At 36.2% G+C, this 17429-nt stretch overlaps 1 protein-coding gene across 37 annotated transcripts in view; it reads left to right on the top strand.

Moving 5' to 3' along the window:
- The window catches only part of wdfy3 (WD repeat and FYVE domain containing 3), a 147924-nt gene that overhangs the window by 82710 nt on the left and 47785 nt on the right, over positions 1-17429 (top strand). For all 37 annotated transcript variants that reach the window (XM_073951250.1, XM_073951245.1, XM_073951247.1 and 34 more), the window contains 9 exons: positions 574-805; positions 3990-4150; positions 6889-7000; positions 7147-7337; positions 7818-7970; positions 11858-11931; positions 12888-13049; positions 15485-15579; positions 16428-16548. In XM_073951250.1, coding sequence (XP_073807351.1) covers positions 574-805; positions 3990-4150; positions 6889-7000; positions 7147-7337; positions 7818-7970; positions 11858-11931; positions 12888-13049; positions 15485-15579; positions 16428-16548 — 1301 coding nt within the window. The remainder of the gene's footprint in view (positions 1-573; positions 806-3989; positions 4151-6888; positions 7001-7146; positions 7338-7817; positions 7971-11857; positions 11932-12887; positions 13050-15484; positions 15580-16427; positions 16549-17429) is intronic.

Raw genomic sequence — 17429 nt, 5'->3', positions numbered from 1 at the left:
CTAAGGTACTGTATGTAGCATCTGTGCTTATGTTATCATTTTGCAGAGAAAATTAAGCATATTTTAAACAACCTTTATAAATGACTCTTAAACTTACCACTTGACAGTAAAGAGTTTGTGAGTTTCACTTTTTTTGCTCTATCTTATAAAATGATTTCATTTCTTGATTTCATGGCACCAGGGTAAACTTTCTGATGCTTTTACGACACTCGTATACATTAAAATTCAATACAGTCCACAAATGAACATGGAGGATGATCTCTGAGTGGTGTTCTTCAAAACTAAACAAAGAATAGACTTGGGCCTAATGGTGTGTGTGAGCCGTTTTGCGGTTGCAAGGTTTGTATGTATAATCACCTCAGAGGATATTGGGGGTCGCGAGTCACTGGCATTGTTATTTTGGGGGTTGTGGGCTGAAAAGTTTGGGAATCCCTGTATTATATCACTCACTCACATCATTGTTTCTTTTCACCCTCACCACTAAAAAAAGAAGATATAATATAAAATGCCACACTGTGAAAAGAAAAGGTCACCCTCACCTCTTTAATTCTTATATTGTGTTTGTCTTTGTAGCTGCACTATGTCCACAATTCTCCGGGTGGCTCAGCCTCCGCAAACCCACCTGTGGTGAGCACAGTGTACAGCTACATCGGCACACCACCGGCCCAGCGCCAGCTCTCCACTCTGGTCTGGCGACTGGGGCCCACACACTTTCTGGAGGAGGTGCTGCCTGCTGCCAGTGTGGCTGCCATCTATGAGCTGGGACCCAATTATGTAGGCAGTTTCCAAGCTGTTTACCTGCCATGTGAGTACCTTTCATTTCATACAGAGGTGGAAAAAGTAGGGACTCGAAATATGCCATTTGACTTAGAAACACTTTACCTGAATGGGGTGTTCATAAGACTGTCATAAAACTTTTATAATCATGACATGAATGTGAATGAGATTTTATGCATGCTTATGACAACTGTTATTATGTGTCCTTTTATGTCGTTTTAAATGCAAAAATGACATTGTTAAGGCAGCTTGACATAGATAAATTTGTCTTGATCAATCTTATGGCTCGTTTCCACTGACTGGTACAGTGCGGTAAGGTTTGAGTCGGTACGAGTCATCTTTATCAGGCTTGCGTTTCCACTACCAAGGGTACCCTTTTGGTGGGCGTGGTGTATGACAGAAAGTTTCAGTCGCATCATTCTCCCTTGAGAAAATGTCTACAGTAAAGCTGTACGGGGTCACTCACATATAGCATGAGCAGCTCTTCTCACAAAACAGACGCTTTACACACATAAATACTTGTGTATAAATGTTTATTACTAACTTTTTTATGAACAAGATTTGATTAAAACTGTAGATCAATGACAGTGCGAAATAGCTCACTGTAACATCTTTACTTATATTAAACAAATAAATAAATAAATGAACATATATAAACACATACAGCCCCTTACAGTCTCCGATATGTTACCAACTACAGAAAAAACTACACGCGTCATACATTTCATCCTTATTTAGGTTCAAAACAACACAAAATATAGCCCACAGTCAGAGCAAACCTCTCATATGTGTCTGTAATCTTCAGCAGCACGTGTAGCCTCTGTTAGAGAGTCATTCCATCATTCCCAGTTCAGATTAGTCCAAAAGGTGATGATAAAAATTAAAACAAGACAGTTTGTTCACGTTTGCTGAAGAAATAATGTGCTCCTTTTTTTCCGGCTTCTCCTTTTTTTTGCGCTTCACTCTTGCGTTTGTCAGTGTCTGACAGGATCGGCTTTCAAAAGCACGTCAATAATCAAGCGCATGATATTATTATTAGTTCAAGAAGTTTGTTATTTCAGATATAGACGCACGACGAGTGCAAGCAAGATAGCGATAACGCTCGTGCTTCAGATTGGCTCGTAAAAAACTACAAGGCACAGGGTGGATTCTGCTCTACTCCATGGCTTTGTGGCTGTTCATCAAGGTGATGACAAGGTTTGTTTGAGCTCGGATCGACCATGGCTCGTTATTATATGTATATATAATTCCACTGTAATCTCTCGGTTGTGTGTGTATTTTAAACATGGCTGGTTTTTTGTTTTTATTCTGGCTTGTTGCGTGAGCGAGTGACGTATAGTATAAATCAATAGTGTTCAGCTGCGCGTCTTGCTCCACCTTTTGGTACCCTTTATCGTGTTTGGTACCCTTTGGAAAGAGTGCCAAAAAACTAGTATGGTTCGGTTAGGTACGCTTTTTGACAGTTGAAATGGCCATAAAAGCGTTCCAAACGGAACTTTACCGTACTGTACCACTCAGTGGAAACGGGCCAATTAGTATTTGTCATGACAACTTGACATTACCGAGATATAATAACTTGACATAAATCTGTCATAAACATGACGTCATTACATGAGACTATTATAGTTGTGTCATGAATATTTTTCTTTTTTAGTGGAACAAACTGTATTGTCATGAAAAAGTAACATTAAATGTGTCATTGCTCTGTCAAATCATTTTTAAAAGGTTCATTAATATTTAATGACATTTTAATGACAAACTTAGCTTGTACCACTCTACTGTTGAGGTCCAAAAAATGTTAATGACAATATTATAAAATGCCATATTTATAATAACTTATTGACAGTTATGTTTATGACGATTTATGACAAGTGTTGTTGTCTTGATAGATGTCGTCAAGTTGTCAAAAATAGGTTGTGATATTTTTATTTACGTCAAGTTCTCATGTCATGTGTTTGCATTTAAAATATCATAACTGAGCGAATGACACTTAATGACGGTTGTTATTATATGCCAGGCGTGTCCAAACTACGGCCCGCTGGCCATCTGCGGCCCGCAATCTGTTTTGTGGCGGCCTGCGAGGCTTTTTATAAATATCAGTAGAATCTGGCCCGCTATACAAAAATGAACGTGATTCAATAAATAACCACCGGGTGTCGCTATTACATGCCTTCAATTAAGCAGCAGTTCTTGTTATGATCTATCTATCTATCTATCTGTCTGTCTGTCTGTCTGTCTGTCTGTCTGTCTATCTATCTATCTATCTATCTATCTACACACAGTTGAAGTCAGAATTGTTAGCCCCTCATTAATTTATTTCTTCTTTTTTAAATATTTCCCAAATGATGTTTAACAGAGCAAGGACATTTTTACAGTATGTCTGATAATATTTTTTCCTTTGGAGAAAGACTTTTGTTTTATTTCGGCTAGAATAAAAAGCGGTTTAAATTTTTTTATGAACCATTTTAAGGTCAAAATTATTAGCCCCTTAAGTCTTCAGAACAAACCATTATTATAAAATAACTTGCCTAATTACCTTAACTTGACTAGTTAACTTGATTAACCTAGTTAAGCCTTTAAATGTCACTTTAAGCTGTATAGAAGTGTCTTAAAAATATCTAGTCAAATATTATTTACTGTCATCATGGCAAAGATAAAATAAATCAGTTTTTAGAAATGAGTTACTAAAACTAATATGTATAGAAATGTGTGGAAAAAAATCTTCTCTCCGTTAAACAGAAATTGGGGAAAAAATAAACGGGGGCTAATAATTTAGGGGGGCTAATAATTCTGACTTCAACTGTATTTATATATATATATATATATATATATATATATATATATATATATATATATATATATATATATATATATGCGTGTCTGTGTGATGTATGTAAAATTTGGCCCGCGACAACGTTTGTTTTTTTGCATCTGGCCCTCGGCCCAAAAAGTTTGGACACCCCTGTTATATGCAATAAGCATGCATAAAATGTCATTTACATTCATGACATGTCGTCATGATTATAAATGTTTCACAACAGTCTTATGAACACTCCTTCAAGTAAAGTCTTACTTCTGAGTTTAAATTTCGAGGCATATTTTACATAAGTGGCTGTTGAGCTGATTAAATGTGTATGTTATGAGACCTGTATTTGCTCCTGTGTTTTGTTGCTTGAGGCTTTTGACAGTGACAGGATTTCTTATATCTGCAGGTAAAGACTCAAAAACAGAAGCTGTGCCACCCTGTCCTGTTGGACTGGTCCCTGAGGAGAAAGTCTCCTTTAGTCTCTTTGCTCACTCTGTATCTGCTCTCACTGTGGCCAAGATCAGAAAAGTCTACAACAAACTGGACAGCAAAGCCATTGCCAAACAGGTGTGTAGTGTAGGAATGGGTTTTAACCACGGCGGTTCGAACTGTAGTTCTGCCCAACAACTAAAAAGTTAACAGTATTGATGGTAAAAAACTGTACATTCTAGTCAAACCATTCTTCTGCAGTCTTATACCAAAAACGGAAATAAGGGCAGTATTAATAGCTTAAAATGTGGTAGAGCTTTGATAATATTTGATTGTATTGTATTGCAATATTGAGTAATTAAGTGTTGATGTAAATCAAAAGTAATTCACAAACACTTGATGATGAAATTATTTAATGACAATAACTTGCTATGGTTACAACTGAATTCGTTATAAATAACTGTAAAAATTATAAAATATGAAATGATAAAAAACAAATGATGATAATTGTAAACCAAGGAAAAGAGAGAGACAGGGGAGGGAGAGAGAGAGACAAAGAGAGCAGGCCCCGAAGATGGCTTATTTGCAGTTGAGTCAAAGAAGATAGCCTCCAGAGCAGAAGAGAAGAGGAGCAGGAAAAACCAGAGCAGAGTTTACCACCTATTTTGTCTCTTTCTTGACCATGTGACCAAAGCCCAAATACTGAGACATTCAAATTGACCAATCAACATGTGACCCATTGTAAAACCCCCAAAGTCCACACACCAGGCCATGATCTAATCAGTATCTACCTTTAATATTTGTGTGAGCCTTCTTTGGTGAAAAAAGACATGTTTTGCCATATAAACAAATACATATGATTATTTAGACTCTTACAGTAGCATTCCCCTCTTTTATGCTTTTCATGGCTTGAATGATAAATTGTTAAGAGATAAAGTACATCAAGGCAGTTTTTATCTTAGAATAAAGCCCGACAGGCTTATTGACAGCCCGAAGTGAATGGCTGTTGTAGAAGACTGAAGGGCTTTATTCTTGCAAAAACAACCATGTTGAGGTACTTCATCCCTCTTATTACACAGCTACTTGCCACAAAACAAAATCATTTGACGCATAACATTGTTCTGAGCTGTAATAGTTTATTATTTTATTTCTTTAATTATTCTATCATTAAAAGCAAGCTGACAAAAATGAAAATGGCTGACTGTAGCATACACTAACCTAAATTAGACTGACTGCACCAACAGTCAAAAACGTCGGCGTGACAGATATATATGAATGTGAACATTCACTAACAGTCAAGATGATTTGAAATACCCAGATGCAGGGGCACCTAAGGGGGAGTTAGGATGATTCTAAGGGCCCACGCCGTTTTGGGGCCCCCAGTGTTACTATTAGGGGGCCCAATCAACCACAACAGTGGTTATTATTAACTAGTTAATAGTGGAGAGATGCTGTGCAAAGGCTCTCACTACCGTAAATTTGAAAGTGAAATTAAAACACAAGCATTAATCGATAAAAGATTGCGATCTCGAATTGACAGTCCATTAATTAATGAATGAATGAATGAATTAATTCATTCATTCATTCATTTGTGTTATTTTCAGCTTAGTCCCTTTATTAATCAGGGGTTGTAAAAAAAAAAAAGTTGTAAATAACGTTCAGTTTGTTGCGCAGAGCGATTGCTTGAGAGCTACGCGGGAAGTATGATTTGCATGTTTTTTTTTTTTTCTCTCACAGTGACGGCAGCCATGAACCGCACTCGGCAGTGAAAGTAAAACCAAAATCGCGCATATCATTTAAATGATCATATCATATTGCATTTTAGAGTTATGATTATGACAAAGATTTTATTTTTTTTGTTCTTACATAGCAAACACAAAGTGGTGTGCATTAAAATAAATGTTTACTGGGTCAGTATAGCTACTCTAGCCTATATAATGTTGAATGTAATGCAAGAGGGAATCTGATAATGACAAATGTCTGATTTTACCAGTAGAATAAAAATGGTTTAATAATGTTCTCAATGACAGATTGCAAGCATGTCTCAAACACATTAATAACTTTAGAATTATGAACAGTTATATTCTGATGTCAACACTTAACTGTGAATTAACGACGAGGACATATTCAAAGTCTGTTCAAGTACACCATTCCAAGTCTATACAAAATATAGCATTTTAACCAACAGTAGACCTACACATAGGCCTACATTTAATATTGTTGTTTTACCATATGTTTGAGAATTAACAATAGTAATAATAGCCTGCTCATATTAACCTTTATTTTACATCTACAGAATCATGAGAAAATCGTGACCTTGATTTTATGCAAAATAAAAATCATGATTCTTATTTTAGCCGGAATCAATCGGCCCTATTTGGAAGGGTGCCACTTTTGGCTATTAAAGGAGCTGCAGCAATTGCAGAAGTCTGAAACAACCTGTTAGATTAAATTAGGTGTTTATTTAATAACCATGACAGGCCTAAATATTAATGATGAAACAATGATTTAAATAATACAAAATGTTTCAGTGGATTTTTGCATTCATTTTTTAAAATGTTTTCCTAATCTAAATAACTAATGGATAAGACTTCCTAATTAAAATTAAACTCACCAACCACCGAATGGCAATGCCCTAAAATCTCAATACTTTTCTAAAGTTTGGATTCAGTGAGATATTTGTAATGATTTTAAAAAAGATCTCCTGCTCCTACAGTATAAATATTTGTATGTTTTTAGGAATACTGCAATGGATTTTTAACATTTTGGAAAAAAATAACCCCCAACAACTTTTGCAACAATTGTTCGAAAGGATCAGACTTTTTTTGGTCATATATTTAAAGGCTGCTCAGAGTGATGTTTTCATCCCGTTTCAGCTGGGGGTTTCCTCTCATGAAAGTGCCACACCAGTCAAGCTTGTTCATAATGCAGTAGGCCATCTCAACGGATCAGCCAGGACCGTTGGAGCTGCAGTCATTGGTTACCTGGGTGAGTGCATTTTCATTAGGAGCGTGGACATGGGTGAAGTTTGTTTTTGGACAATAAAGCATTAAATACATGGATGATGAAAATAAGAGAAGCTGCTCCAGCTCTTTCTCTCCACCTATTTATAACTGCAATCTTTTTCCATGTAGGTGTGCGGGCCTTTGTAACCAAACCAGTGGCCACCAACCTCCAGTACATCGGAGGAGCAGCTGCCATTCTGGGCCTGGTTGCCATGGCATCAGACGTGGAGGGTCTATATGCCGCAGTAAAAGCATTAGTGTGTGTTGTCAAGAGCAACCCACTTGCGAGCAAGGAGATGGAGCGTATCAAAGGCTACCAGGTGGGCTGCATAGACAATTACCCGGTGAACTTTGAACCCAGGATGTCCTCTGTTCTCCGCAGCTGTAGCTGTAGGATGTTATGAGCCAATGAGGTGGCAAATGAAATGATAACATTGATGCTGGGCTGCTGTGACCAGTGACAGCCAGCTGATATGATAAGTGGGGGTTCATCAGGGTGGGGCATGATGGGATGTGCTGGTTTGAGCATAACAGATGGTGCATTGTTTAATTTTGCTGTGCTTTTATTGGGTTCTGTAGAGAGAATGCAATGTTTCATGCCGCTAATGTTGATTGTGTTGTCACTGTGTAAAGAAAACAAATGGCAGAGTGCAGCCTTGTTTATATTGAACTGCTCAGTGAATCCTGAAATGAGTGGGCTGACCAAAATATAGACCATCGTTCATTAGTTTAGACCTTCTGTTGTTGTTCTTTTGGCCTGTCAGCTTTAGTTCATGTGCCTGTAATATCTTCTGTTGTAGCTGTTGGCCATGCTGCTGAAGAAGAAACGCCCTCTGTTGAATAGCCATATCCTGCACTTGACCTTCTCCCTGGTTGGAACTGTTGATAGTGGCCACGAGACCTCCATCATCCCAAACTCCACAGCCTTTCAGGACCTGCTGTGCGATTTTGAGGTGGGAAAGCTGAACCTTGAGCATAAATCTCATTATTTATTTATTTTTTTTCTTTAGGGTTAAAAAAAATGTCTGCAGCTGTACAATATTATTGAACAACCAAACATGGCATTTAGGTGAGGATTGCTTCAATGACAAAATTGACAGCGGTGAGAACACCAAAATTAAGAAAGAATCAGATAATATTGATATAGACATTTATGCCAACTAACTATTTATATACCATTTATATAGGATCAGTTATTTACATACCATTTTGCAAAGTAGAATACAAGCAGATTTACTGTGTTAAATACAAAAAACTGTGGCAGTATTGAAAGCTGAAGATTTGCTTTGTGCTGATCTAGTTTGTTCATCAGTTTTGCCTAAGGTTTGTTGTGACTTTTAAGGAACATTTCACCCAAAAATTCTCACCCTTCTAGTTCCAAATATATTTGAGTCTCTTCTGTAGAACACACAATATATTCTGCAGCAGCCATTAACTTCCATGTGTGTTATTTGTTTTATTTTTTGTTTCTTATATGAATGTCAGTGGCTGCTGGTTTGCAACATTCTTCAAAATATTTAGAATGTGTTGTGTTCAACAGGAAAAAATCTAAACAGTAATTTATTTTGAGTTACTATGACAATATATAAATATGAAGAGTTCAGATGCAAAACCCTGATAAAAGTTTTATTTTATAGATAATGAAAAGGTTATTAGTAAATAAAATAACTTTTTTTCCAAAATGTCACTATAGACAATACTTTGTTTTTTTTTAAGGTAATTTGTTTTGCATCAAAACCAGCTAAATCCACTTCTGCTTTTTCTGCAAAAACATCTAAATCCACCTATTGGGACAAGACAGTGATATTAGTTGAAAAATTACTAAAGATGCGATTAGAAATTATTTTCCCAAACAAATAACACATAGACAAATCACCTGAAATTGAAAATTCATAAATGTGTCAAGTAAGTGGCGGTTCATTCCACTGTGGCAACCCCTGATAAACCAGGGACTAAGCATTAAAACTGACGTTAATTAAATCTTAACAATCTATTGTCATTTCTGAAATTTGGGATTTGGATTTGATGTAAGTAGAGCAATGTAAACAATGCAAACATTGTAAACTAAGCTTGTTAGATTCAAATAATGCAGTGTAAAAACATTGTGAAACATCAATATCTGTGAATTGTCCATTACTAAAAATTAATATCATTTATTGAAGTAATATAAATAATGAATAGTTTTATACATTATGTTTATCGTTTAAAACATAGCTTACATTAGCAAATAAAACACAAGGTAAGCCTACTGTGCAAAAAAGGGCATGTCTCTTAAAGAGCCCATATTATACATGAAATAGGGTCATATCTTGGTTGTAAGGGTCTCCAACAACAGTCTAATATGCATGCAAGGTCAAAAAACACTTTCATGGTCTTATAATCTGCATTTGTTTTTACCTAATTATCCCAGCGACTCCTGTATGAATCGTTCAGTGATTCATTTGTTCCCAAACCCCTCCTTAGCGCGAAGCTAATCTGCGCTGATTGGACCGATGACAGTCTGTCGCGATTGGTCGACTGCCTTCAGTCAAAGAGTGAAATGGCCAACAGCTAATCAGCAATTTAAAAAGTAATCACAGTTCATACACGCTAGATAGTGTAGGCGTGGATTTTAGCTGCCACACACACAAAAACACACACACACACCTCCGGACGAGAACGCTCCCGCTTCCGCCCGCACCCGCCAGGTTTTAGCCTTAGAACCCGCCCCGTATTCTGCCCGCCGCGCCCGATCCCGCTAAAGAGCAGGGGAGAACAAAACCGAAAATCCCCCAGATATACAGTCCAGACAGCCAAGCTGTCTGTATAAACACACACACACAGCACCAAGCATAAAGCTCTCGCTCGCGCTCTCTCTCTCTCTCTCTCTCACACACATACACACAAGCACCAAGCAGACACATCTTTCTCTTTCTCAGGCAGCCCGCTCCCGTCCCAAATCAAACCCGTTACCGACCGCTCCGGCGATTTATTCGGAAATTTATTCCCGCACCGCAGAAATCTGGCGCGGGGACAGCCGCGGGTATGCAGACCTCGAACGTTACCACGGAGCTCCATAAACAAAGCAGCACGCGTCGCGTTTTTAACGTGACTTTGAACGCGATAAGAGAATATAGCCAGTTAACCTGATACAGTACACGCGGTTACAAGTAACAAATCACAACTAAATACATTTGCAAGCTAGAGTCAACGAGGCAACAACTTTAATCGCAAGTACTTACACTTGAGAAATGGAAGAAACCCATCCTGATGTCCATCAGTAAGTTACTGATCCTTCCTTTAACAAACGCAGATGAAGTATTCTTTGTAGCATGTAGCTTCCAGAAGTTTCCAGTAGTTTCCAACTGCTTGGTTATAATGCTGAGGTTTCATCTTTGGGTAGAGACTCAATATAATATCCATCTGCAGTGTGACTTCAATCGACCGGCATGTTTGTGTGCGTGTGTTTGTGGGTGTGTGTGTGTGTGTGTGTGTGTGTGTGTCTGGGTTACTGCATCAGAGGGCGGGGCCTCAGGTTTGAAATCTTCCGGGTTTGCGCGTGCACGTGAATAACTTGGTTTCATTCGTACGTCATGGCGAAACACCTAATGAATCGGTATCAAGGCGACTCGTTTGAAGCACTATGAATCGACTCTTTAATAGATGAATCAACCGTTTTAAACACTGTATTCTTACAGATTTAAGCCTTAGCTAGATACTTCACTTCACTTAGAACTGTGTTACACACTACATGGAGGGGAATTTTCAAAAACCCATAATATGGGCTCTTTAAAAGTTGTCATTTATTCATCCTCACTAGATATATTCAAGGTATTGGTCTCTGTTTCATCCATTGTTTATCCTCATAGCATCCATGTGGGATAAAAGAACAGCGTCTTAACTTTGTCTTTTATGAAATGGAGTTGGCGTTTAATGTATAGTAAATCGGACTCATTTAAAGTAGCGTCACTGTGCAAACAAACGTTATGAATGCATGCTGCACTTCCGACTTTACATTGTGTTTTCTTTTTCTTATAATGCAGAGAGTTTTGAGGTAAGGGGCGTCTTCATTTGCCATTCACTGACAGTCAGACAGGCTCATGCAGTCCATCAAACTTTTTTAAAATCGATAACGGAATGAAACTGTCTCCTCGTAAAAGCCTGCGTATCAGTGCGTTGCTACATTGAAAACATATGATTCAGTTCGCGCCTTCTGATTGGTTCTTGGGATATAGCGGCTTTTGCTGTCAAAGGCAGGTGGTGTTTAGAGGCTTTTGCATATAAACTGTTATTTCTGAATGCGCGGATGCTACGATTTAGATGCTTTCAAACAAAACTATTTGTTAAATGTACTACGTGCCTAAAGCATTCACTTCATTATCTCATTTTTGGCAGAAGTGGTGTTTATCGGCTTTTGCATCTGAACTCTTCATATATTAAATGTATTTAGAAATTATAAACTGATTATTTAGCTTAATATAGATTAAGAAAAAAACATACCTTCTATGCCTAAATATTGATTATTGTAAAATGGATTTTTGTAAAAGTGGTATTCATAAGAAATTTTTACAGAAAAATTATTTAAAGATAATCATGCTCACACTTTTTATCACATCACAGTAAGTAAATTCTAGTGAAATGTATTGGAACCCTATGTAGCTCCATTAGTTGTTGGGGACAGTAAAAATGATCAGTGACCATGTAGAAAAATTACAACCACTTGCTTTGATCATTTCTGGCACATAAAAAAAATCCAGCTGTTTTTGTTTTTTGTAGACTACTTCCTAAGCTAGTTTTAGATTCTAGTTTGTGTTTCATTATATTATTACTAAGCATAAAGAACATTTTGTTGCTCTTTCAGGTTTGGCTTCATGCTCCCTATGAACTGCACCTTTCTCTCTTCGAGCACTTCATTGAACTTCTGACTGAATCCAGGTAATCCATCTGTACTCCCAGCACTCCTTATTGGATCTTTGACTCAGGCAAATCGATTGAAACCTTTTTGCGATGTAGTGGTACTTTCTTTGAGCTTAGCCATATTGAAGTGTTCTGGTGCACATTTAACATTATAATGCTTGTTCACCTTAAATTTGTTTTAAACAATTTTGTTAAAAAATCGTGACTAAATCTTAAATCATAAGATTAGTATCGTGTGACAAATCGAATCATGAGTCAGGTGAATCATTACATCCCCACTATCTGGACTTTACCACAGAAATGGTGCAGTGCGGTCTGTTAAGTTGTAATAACTTTCCCGAAACCCTTGTCTCAATCTTTCTAAATGAAATCCCTACTTTTATACATCCTATCAGCTTGAAATAGAAAAAGCAAGCCACAACCACTGTTTTCTCATTTAATATTCTTGTTCTTTTATTCTTCCAGTTTATGTATACTTTAAAAACAACAAAAGAATCAACACCAACATTGTGTCTATTATAAGCACACTTTATGTAGTTGTTGCTTTATTAGTTGTTCTTTAAAGTGCTGTAGATTCTGATTCAATGTTAGTGTTTTTATAGTTTATCGTCTACAAAAAAATCACTCTGGAAATCATTGTTATGTTTTTAGAGTAGACTCAAGTTAGACTGACTATTAATGGGATGGTTCACTGAAAAAAAATTTAATTTGCTGTTAATTTATTGACCCTTAGGCCATTTATGAATAGTAAGTCTACTACATTCTGGTTAGCCTGAGGGTGAATAAATAAACCACATGTTTTCATTTTTGGCTGAGCCATCTCCTAACATTGTAGTCACTGCCTTTTGTGTGAATGGTGATTTAGAGTAAACAATGATTCTAAACTTTAGAGGTGCAGAATGAGTTCAATATGTAGTTGGTTCAAAATGAACAGAACCGATACTAATGGAGTGCTTAAATGTTTCTGTTTTTAGTGAAGCTGCCAAGAATGCCAAACTATTGCGTGAGTTCCAGCTGATCCCCAAACTGCTGCTGACTTTGAGGGATCAGTCTTTGTCTCAGCCCACCATTACTGCCATCGGCAATGTCCTCAGTCTCCTGCTGCAGGGCTTCCCCAACACATATGACCTGCTCAGGTAAACAACATAAATGTGTGCCCTTTTTGATTGTGTGCTGTCTAAGCCAGTGGTTCCCAACCTGGGGTCCGCGCCCCCCTAAGGGGGGCGCCAGAGTTCACAAGGGGGGCGCGGGAGAGGATAAGTGTTGAGGTAGAAAAAGGCATAAAAATGCTCCACTATTATATAGGGCTGTACAAGTAATCCAAAATGCGATTTGGATTTCAAACAATTATAAAAAAAGCATTAATCAAGATAAACGATTATATGCATCATATACCGCCCCCTTTCCAGTTGTACACGTGTTGCGAAAGACCGCGTGCCTATGTGTGTGTGTGCTACACGCACACGCAGTCAGAAGCATGCGGCCGGTCAGCATTCGCACACTGAGAAGAGCAGAGGAGCGCAGACATCTAAAGTCATCTTAACGTGAGCGCTTTAATGGTCAAATAGGTGTCAAAACGCGGTGTTTAGTGATTATTTAGATTAACCCTCATTTGTGTAATAAACAAACGAGTTGAGGTTTAAAAGACGTGAAAGAGAAACCATTAAAGAGAAAGCGCAAAATATTCCTGCTGCCGCCTGTTTTTATGATTAATCAAACAAGGAGAAAATGTTTCTCTGCTCTTGACTGAAGGATTTTTGTAGCTAAAGTGTTTTTCTTACAGTGAAGATGATTAAAGCACAGTTTGTTTTATATTTTTATTCTATTGTATTTATTTCTCTTTCCTTTGCAGGGTGGAAAATAACTGTATATATACACTTGAAGTCAGAATTATTAGCCCTCCTGAATATTAGCAACCCTTTTCCTGCCCAATTTCTGTTTAATGGAAAGAATATTTTATTAACTTATTTCTGAACATAATAGTTTTGATATCTCATGTCTAATTACTGATTTCTTTTATCTTTGCTATGATGACAGCACATAATATTTTACTAGATATTTTTTCAAAATACAACCATTCAAATTAAAGCGCAGTTCAAAGGCTTAATTAGGGTAATTAGGCAAGTCGTTGTATAACAGTAGTTTCTTCTGCAGACAATCAAAAATATATATTGTTTAAGGGGGCTAATAATATTGTCCTTAAAATAGGTTTCAAAATATTTAAACCTGCTTTTATTCTAGCTAAAATAAAACAAATAAGCCTAGAAGAAAAAAAAATATTAGAGGAAATACTGTTAAATTCCTTGTTCTGTTAAACATAATTTGGGAAATATTTATATAAAAAAAAAATTCTCAGCAGCGCTAATAATTTTGACTTTAACTGACAATCGTTTTGAATAATTGTGATTACAATTATGACCAAAGTAATTGTGATTATGATTTTTCCCAAAATCAGCCCTACTATTATATATGTATTTTTAAGTACCAAAAAAAACAAAACAACACACATGCTTAAAATTTCAACATAATAGTAAAAATAATTAAAATAAATAATTTTAAATTATTTTTTACATTTTGCTCACTTGCGCAATGTGCTTGTCCAACTTCTCGTAAAGGCAAAATCAAAACAAAAATGGCAGAGAAACGTCAATGCAATGATTCTTCAGAGGCGAAGAAAAGCCAAGAAAAGTTAAGACAAAGCCTATCTAAATACACATAAACACACACATAAAGTAAATATATATATATATATATATATATATATATATATATATATATATATATATATATATATATATATATATACGGCACATATGTGTGTGCGTGCGTGTGTATTTATATGGTGGGGGGGCTCCAATGTTTGTATTTGTTCATGGGGGGGCCCCAGAGAAAAAGGTTGGGAACCACTGGTCTAAGCCATATAGTAGTGAAGATGTGTGTCAGAAGTAACTTTATTATGCTGGAAATATTTCTGATTTTGGGCTGTTTTAGATTGTGCTGTTAAAGAAAAGTCCTAAACATGATATTTAAGAGGTCTTTAAATTTAGAACTGAATATGGAGATAATACGTTATGTAAATATTGAGCTAATACAGTATTCAACATTTGAAGTGGATCAAAACCTTTCATCAAAGTTGGCTTTAGGCTATTAAACAAAAAAAGGCATTATTGTTTTAGTATAAATTTGAGAAACATTTTTGAACTACTTTAAATGTTGACTACTATAGTTTCTTATTCAGCTGGTCAGGCACAAAAATCAAACAATTAACAATTTTTGATATTGTTCATATTTTGACAAAAAAATGTGTTAAAAGCTGCATTGTGGAACTTACAATTTTATAAAATGTGAATCGTAAAGTCAAAAATGTATTTACAATAATTTTTACATTTAAGTTTTAAACTTGTTTCTAATTTTTATTTTATAATCCTGCAGATGCCCTTATATAATGCATTTAAATTTTATTTTATTTGAAAATTATTTTAATAAGTAGAATAATAAAATCATTATTTTTTTAATGTCAAGGTTTGCAAAATAATTCAGAAAATAATATCAGATTTTTTTCCCCTCAAAGATTTGGGCAGTTTATCTCTTCAACATTGCCAACATTTGCTGTCTGCGAGAAATTTGTTATTATGGAGAACACAAACGAGGAGAAGATCGACAGAGGTTAGTCCAAATATTACATAAGCTTTTTAGCACAAATACAGCAATGTTTCACATCACCCTTTTCAAGAGTTCACACTTAGATAATGCTTGACTATTTAAGCAAGTTTGGCATGCTGTCCTGGGAGGGTACCCTGAGCTCGGTGATAAATGAGCCCAAGGCTCCTCCCTGGTCAATAAGCATTAGGAGGCATATGAGATCAGGTAGTTCTTGATAGCTTCTCAACTTTAACTTTAACTTTTGTTGCATGGTTTTTGAGTGTGGGAGGAAACTGGAATACCCGGAGAAAGCCCACGCGAACACGTGGAGAACATGCAAACTCTGCACAGAGAGTATCGGTTGGATCAGCTATTGTTGAACCAACGACCTCCTTGCTACCGAGCCACATGTCGCCTGAACTGAGGATGAGGGAGAAGGGATGGATGGGGGTGGGGTTCCAAAATGAAGATGTGGAGTGAAGTTTAGGCTGGATATTTATATTGAATTTAGAGTGATCCGATTGGCTAGTTATTGATTAGTGATAAGGATTAGCTGTAGTCAATCCTATCACGTGCTCCTCTCGAAATTAGTTTAAGAAACTTCACTTATCAAATCAGACCCATACTAATCCAAGCATTGTCATTGTTTAAGCAAACTTTACTTTTTTTTGCACCTGCACTTCTGTAACACATTAGATGCAGATCAAATTTGATGGTTGCACCTTGTAAATACTCACTGCAGTTTTTCCCTGATTAATCAGCACTGAACAGTCGTGATTTCATCTAGAGCTAGTAATAAGATGCAAGAATCTATAGAATGAGGATTTTAGTATTATCTCTGTGGCCTTACTAGTCTTTCTGGGTGTTTTCAGGAGCTGACGAGGAATTCGGAGGCCTTCTGTCATCCAACCTGATTCTCCTGCGGAACAGACTCCTGGACATCCTGCTCAAACAGCTCTTCAGCTGCAAAGAGAAGGGCACGGTTAATGCACAGTGAGTGAGGCTCTTTATCAAATCATACATGGATTATTAGACCTCAGAAAGCTGCGCTGCATTTTACAGCAACTGTAACATTGTTACCTAAGCTTACTGATTCAGGGCTGTTATCTAAGATTGGATGCGCTTGGCATTGGGCTGATTATGTGTCAAAATGATTCGGTGTAGCCTTAAGTGTGCCATTTGTGTGCACTTAGGAATTCACTGTGTTAATACAATGTATATATATTTATATATATATATATATATATATATATATATATATATATATATATATATATATATATATGCACGTATATTTAATTGCACAATTGTAGTTTTTACATTATATTAACATATTTTTCGGATCTGACTATAAGGTCATAAAACTGCATTGCTGAAAAAACTACATGAGAAAACATTTTAAAAGTTTTATTAGTCACATAAAGGTAAATTATTTGCATTTTATAATTAATATAATTTAAAATATTGTAAATGTCTACAAACATAACAACAAGTACATTATATTTAATAATTATGCATCAAATTACGGTGTCAAATTTTGTTGCAATTAATACGGTATATGGTATTATTATGATGTTGGCGTAAGCTGCAAACAATAGGCCTATAAATAGAGCATCAATTTCTCATTCATGTCATTGGCCTGATTAAGATGAAAATGTTAATGTTTGAAATAACTGTCCTATTAAGTCTTTAGGCAAGGTGCTGTGATGGACTTCTACTGCCAATGCAACAAGCTGTATATTTTTAAAAGGCACTCTAAAAGTTTAAATAATAAATAATTATTCACTGTATTGTGAAGTGGCCATGAAAAAAATATCATGTCAGTTTCACGCTATACCATATGTATTAAATATTATCATTAATATTATCCAGAC

Source organism: Danio rerio, chromosome 5 (assembly GCF_049306965.1).
Source record: "Danio rerio strain Tuebingen ecotype United States chromosome 5, GRCz12tu, whole genome shotgun sequence".
Classification (NCBI taxonomy): Eukaryota; Metazoa; Chordata; class Actinopteri; order Cypriniformes; family Danionidae; genus Danio; species Danio rerio.
The sequence above is the reverse complement of the archived record's forward strand: the minus strand, read 5'-3'. Positions and strand labels throughout refer to the sequence as shown.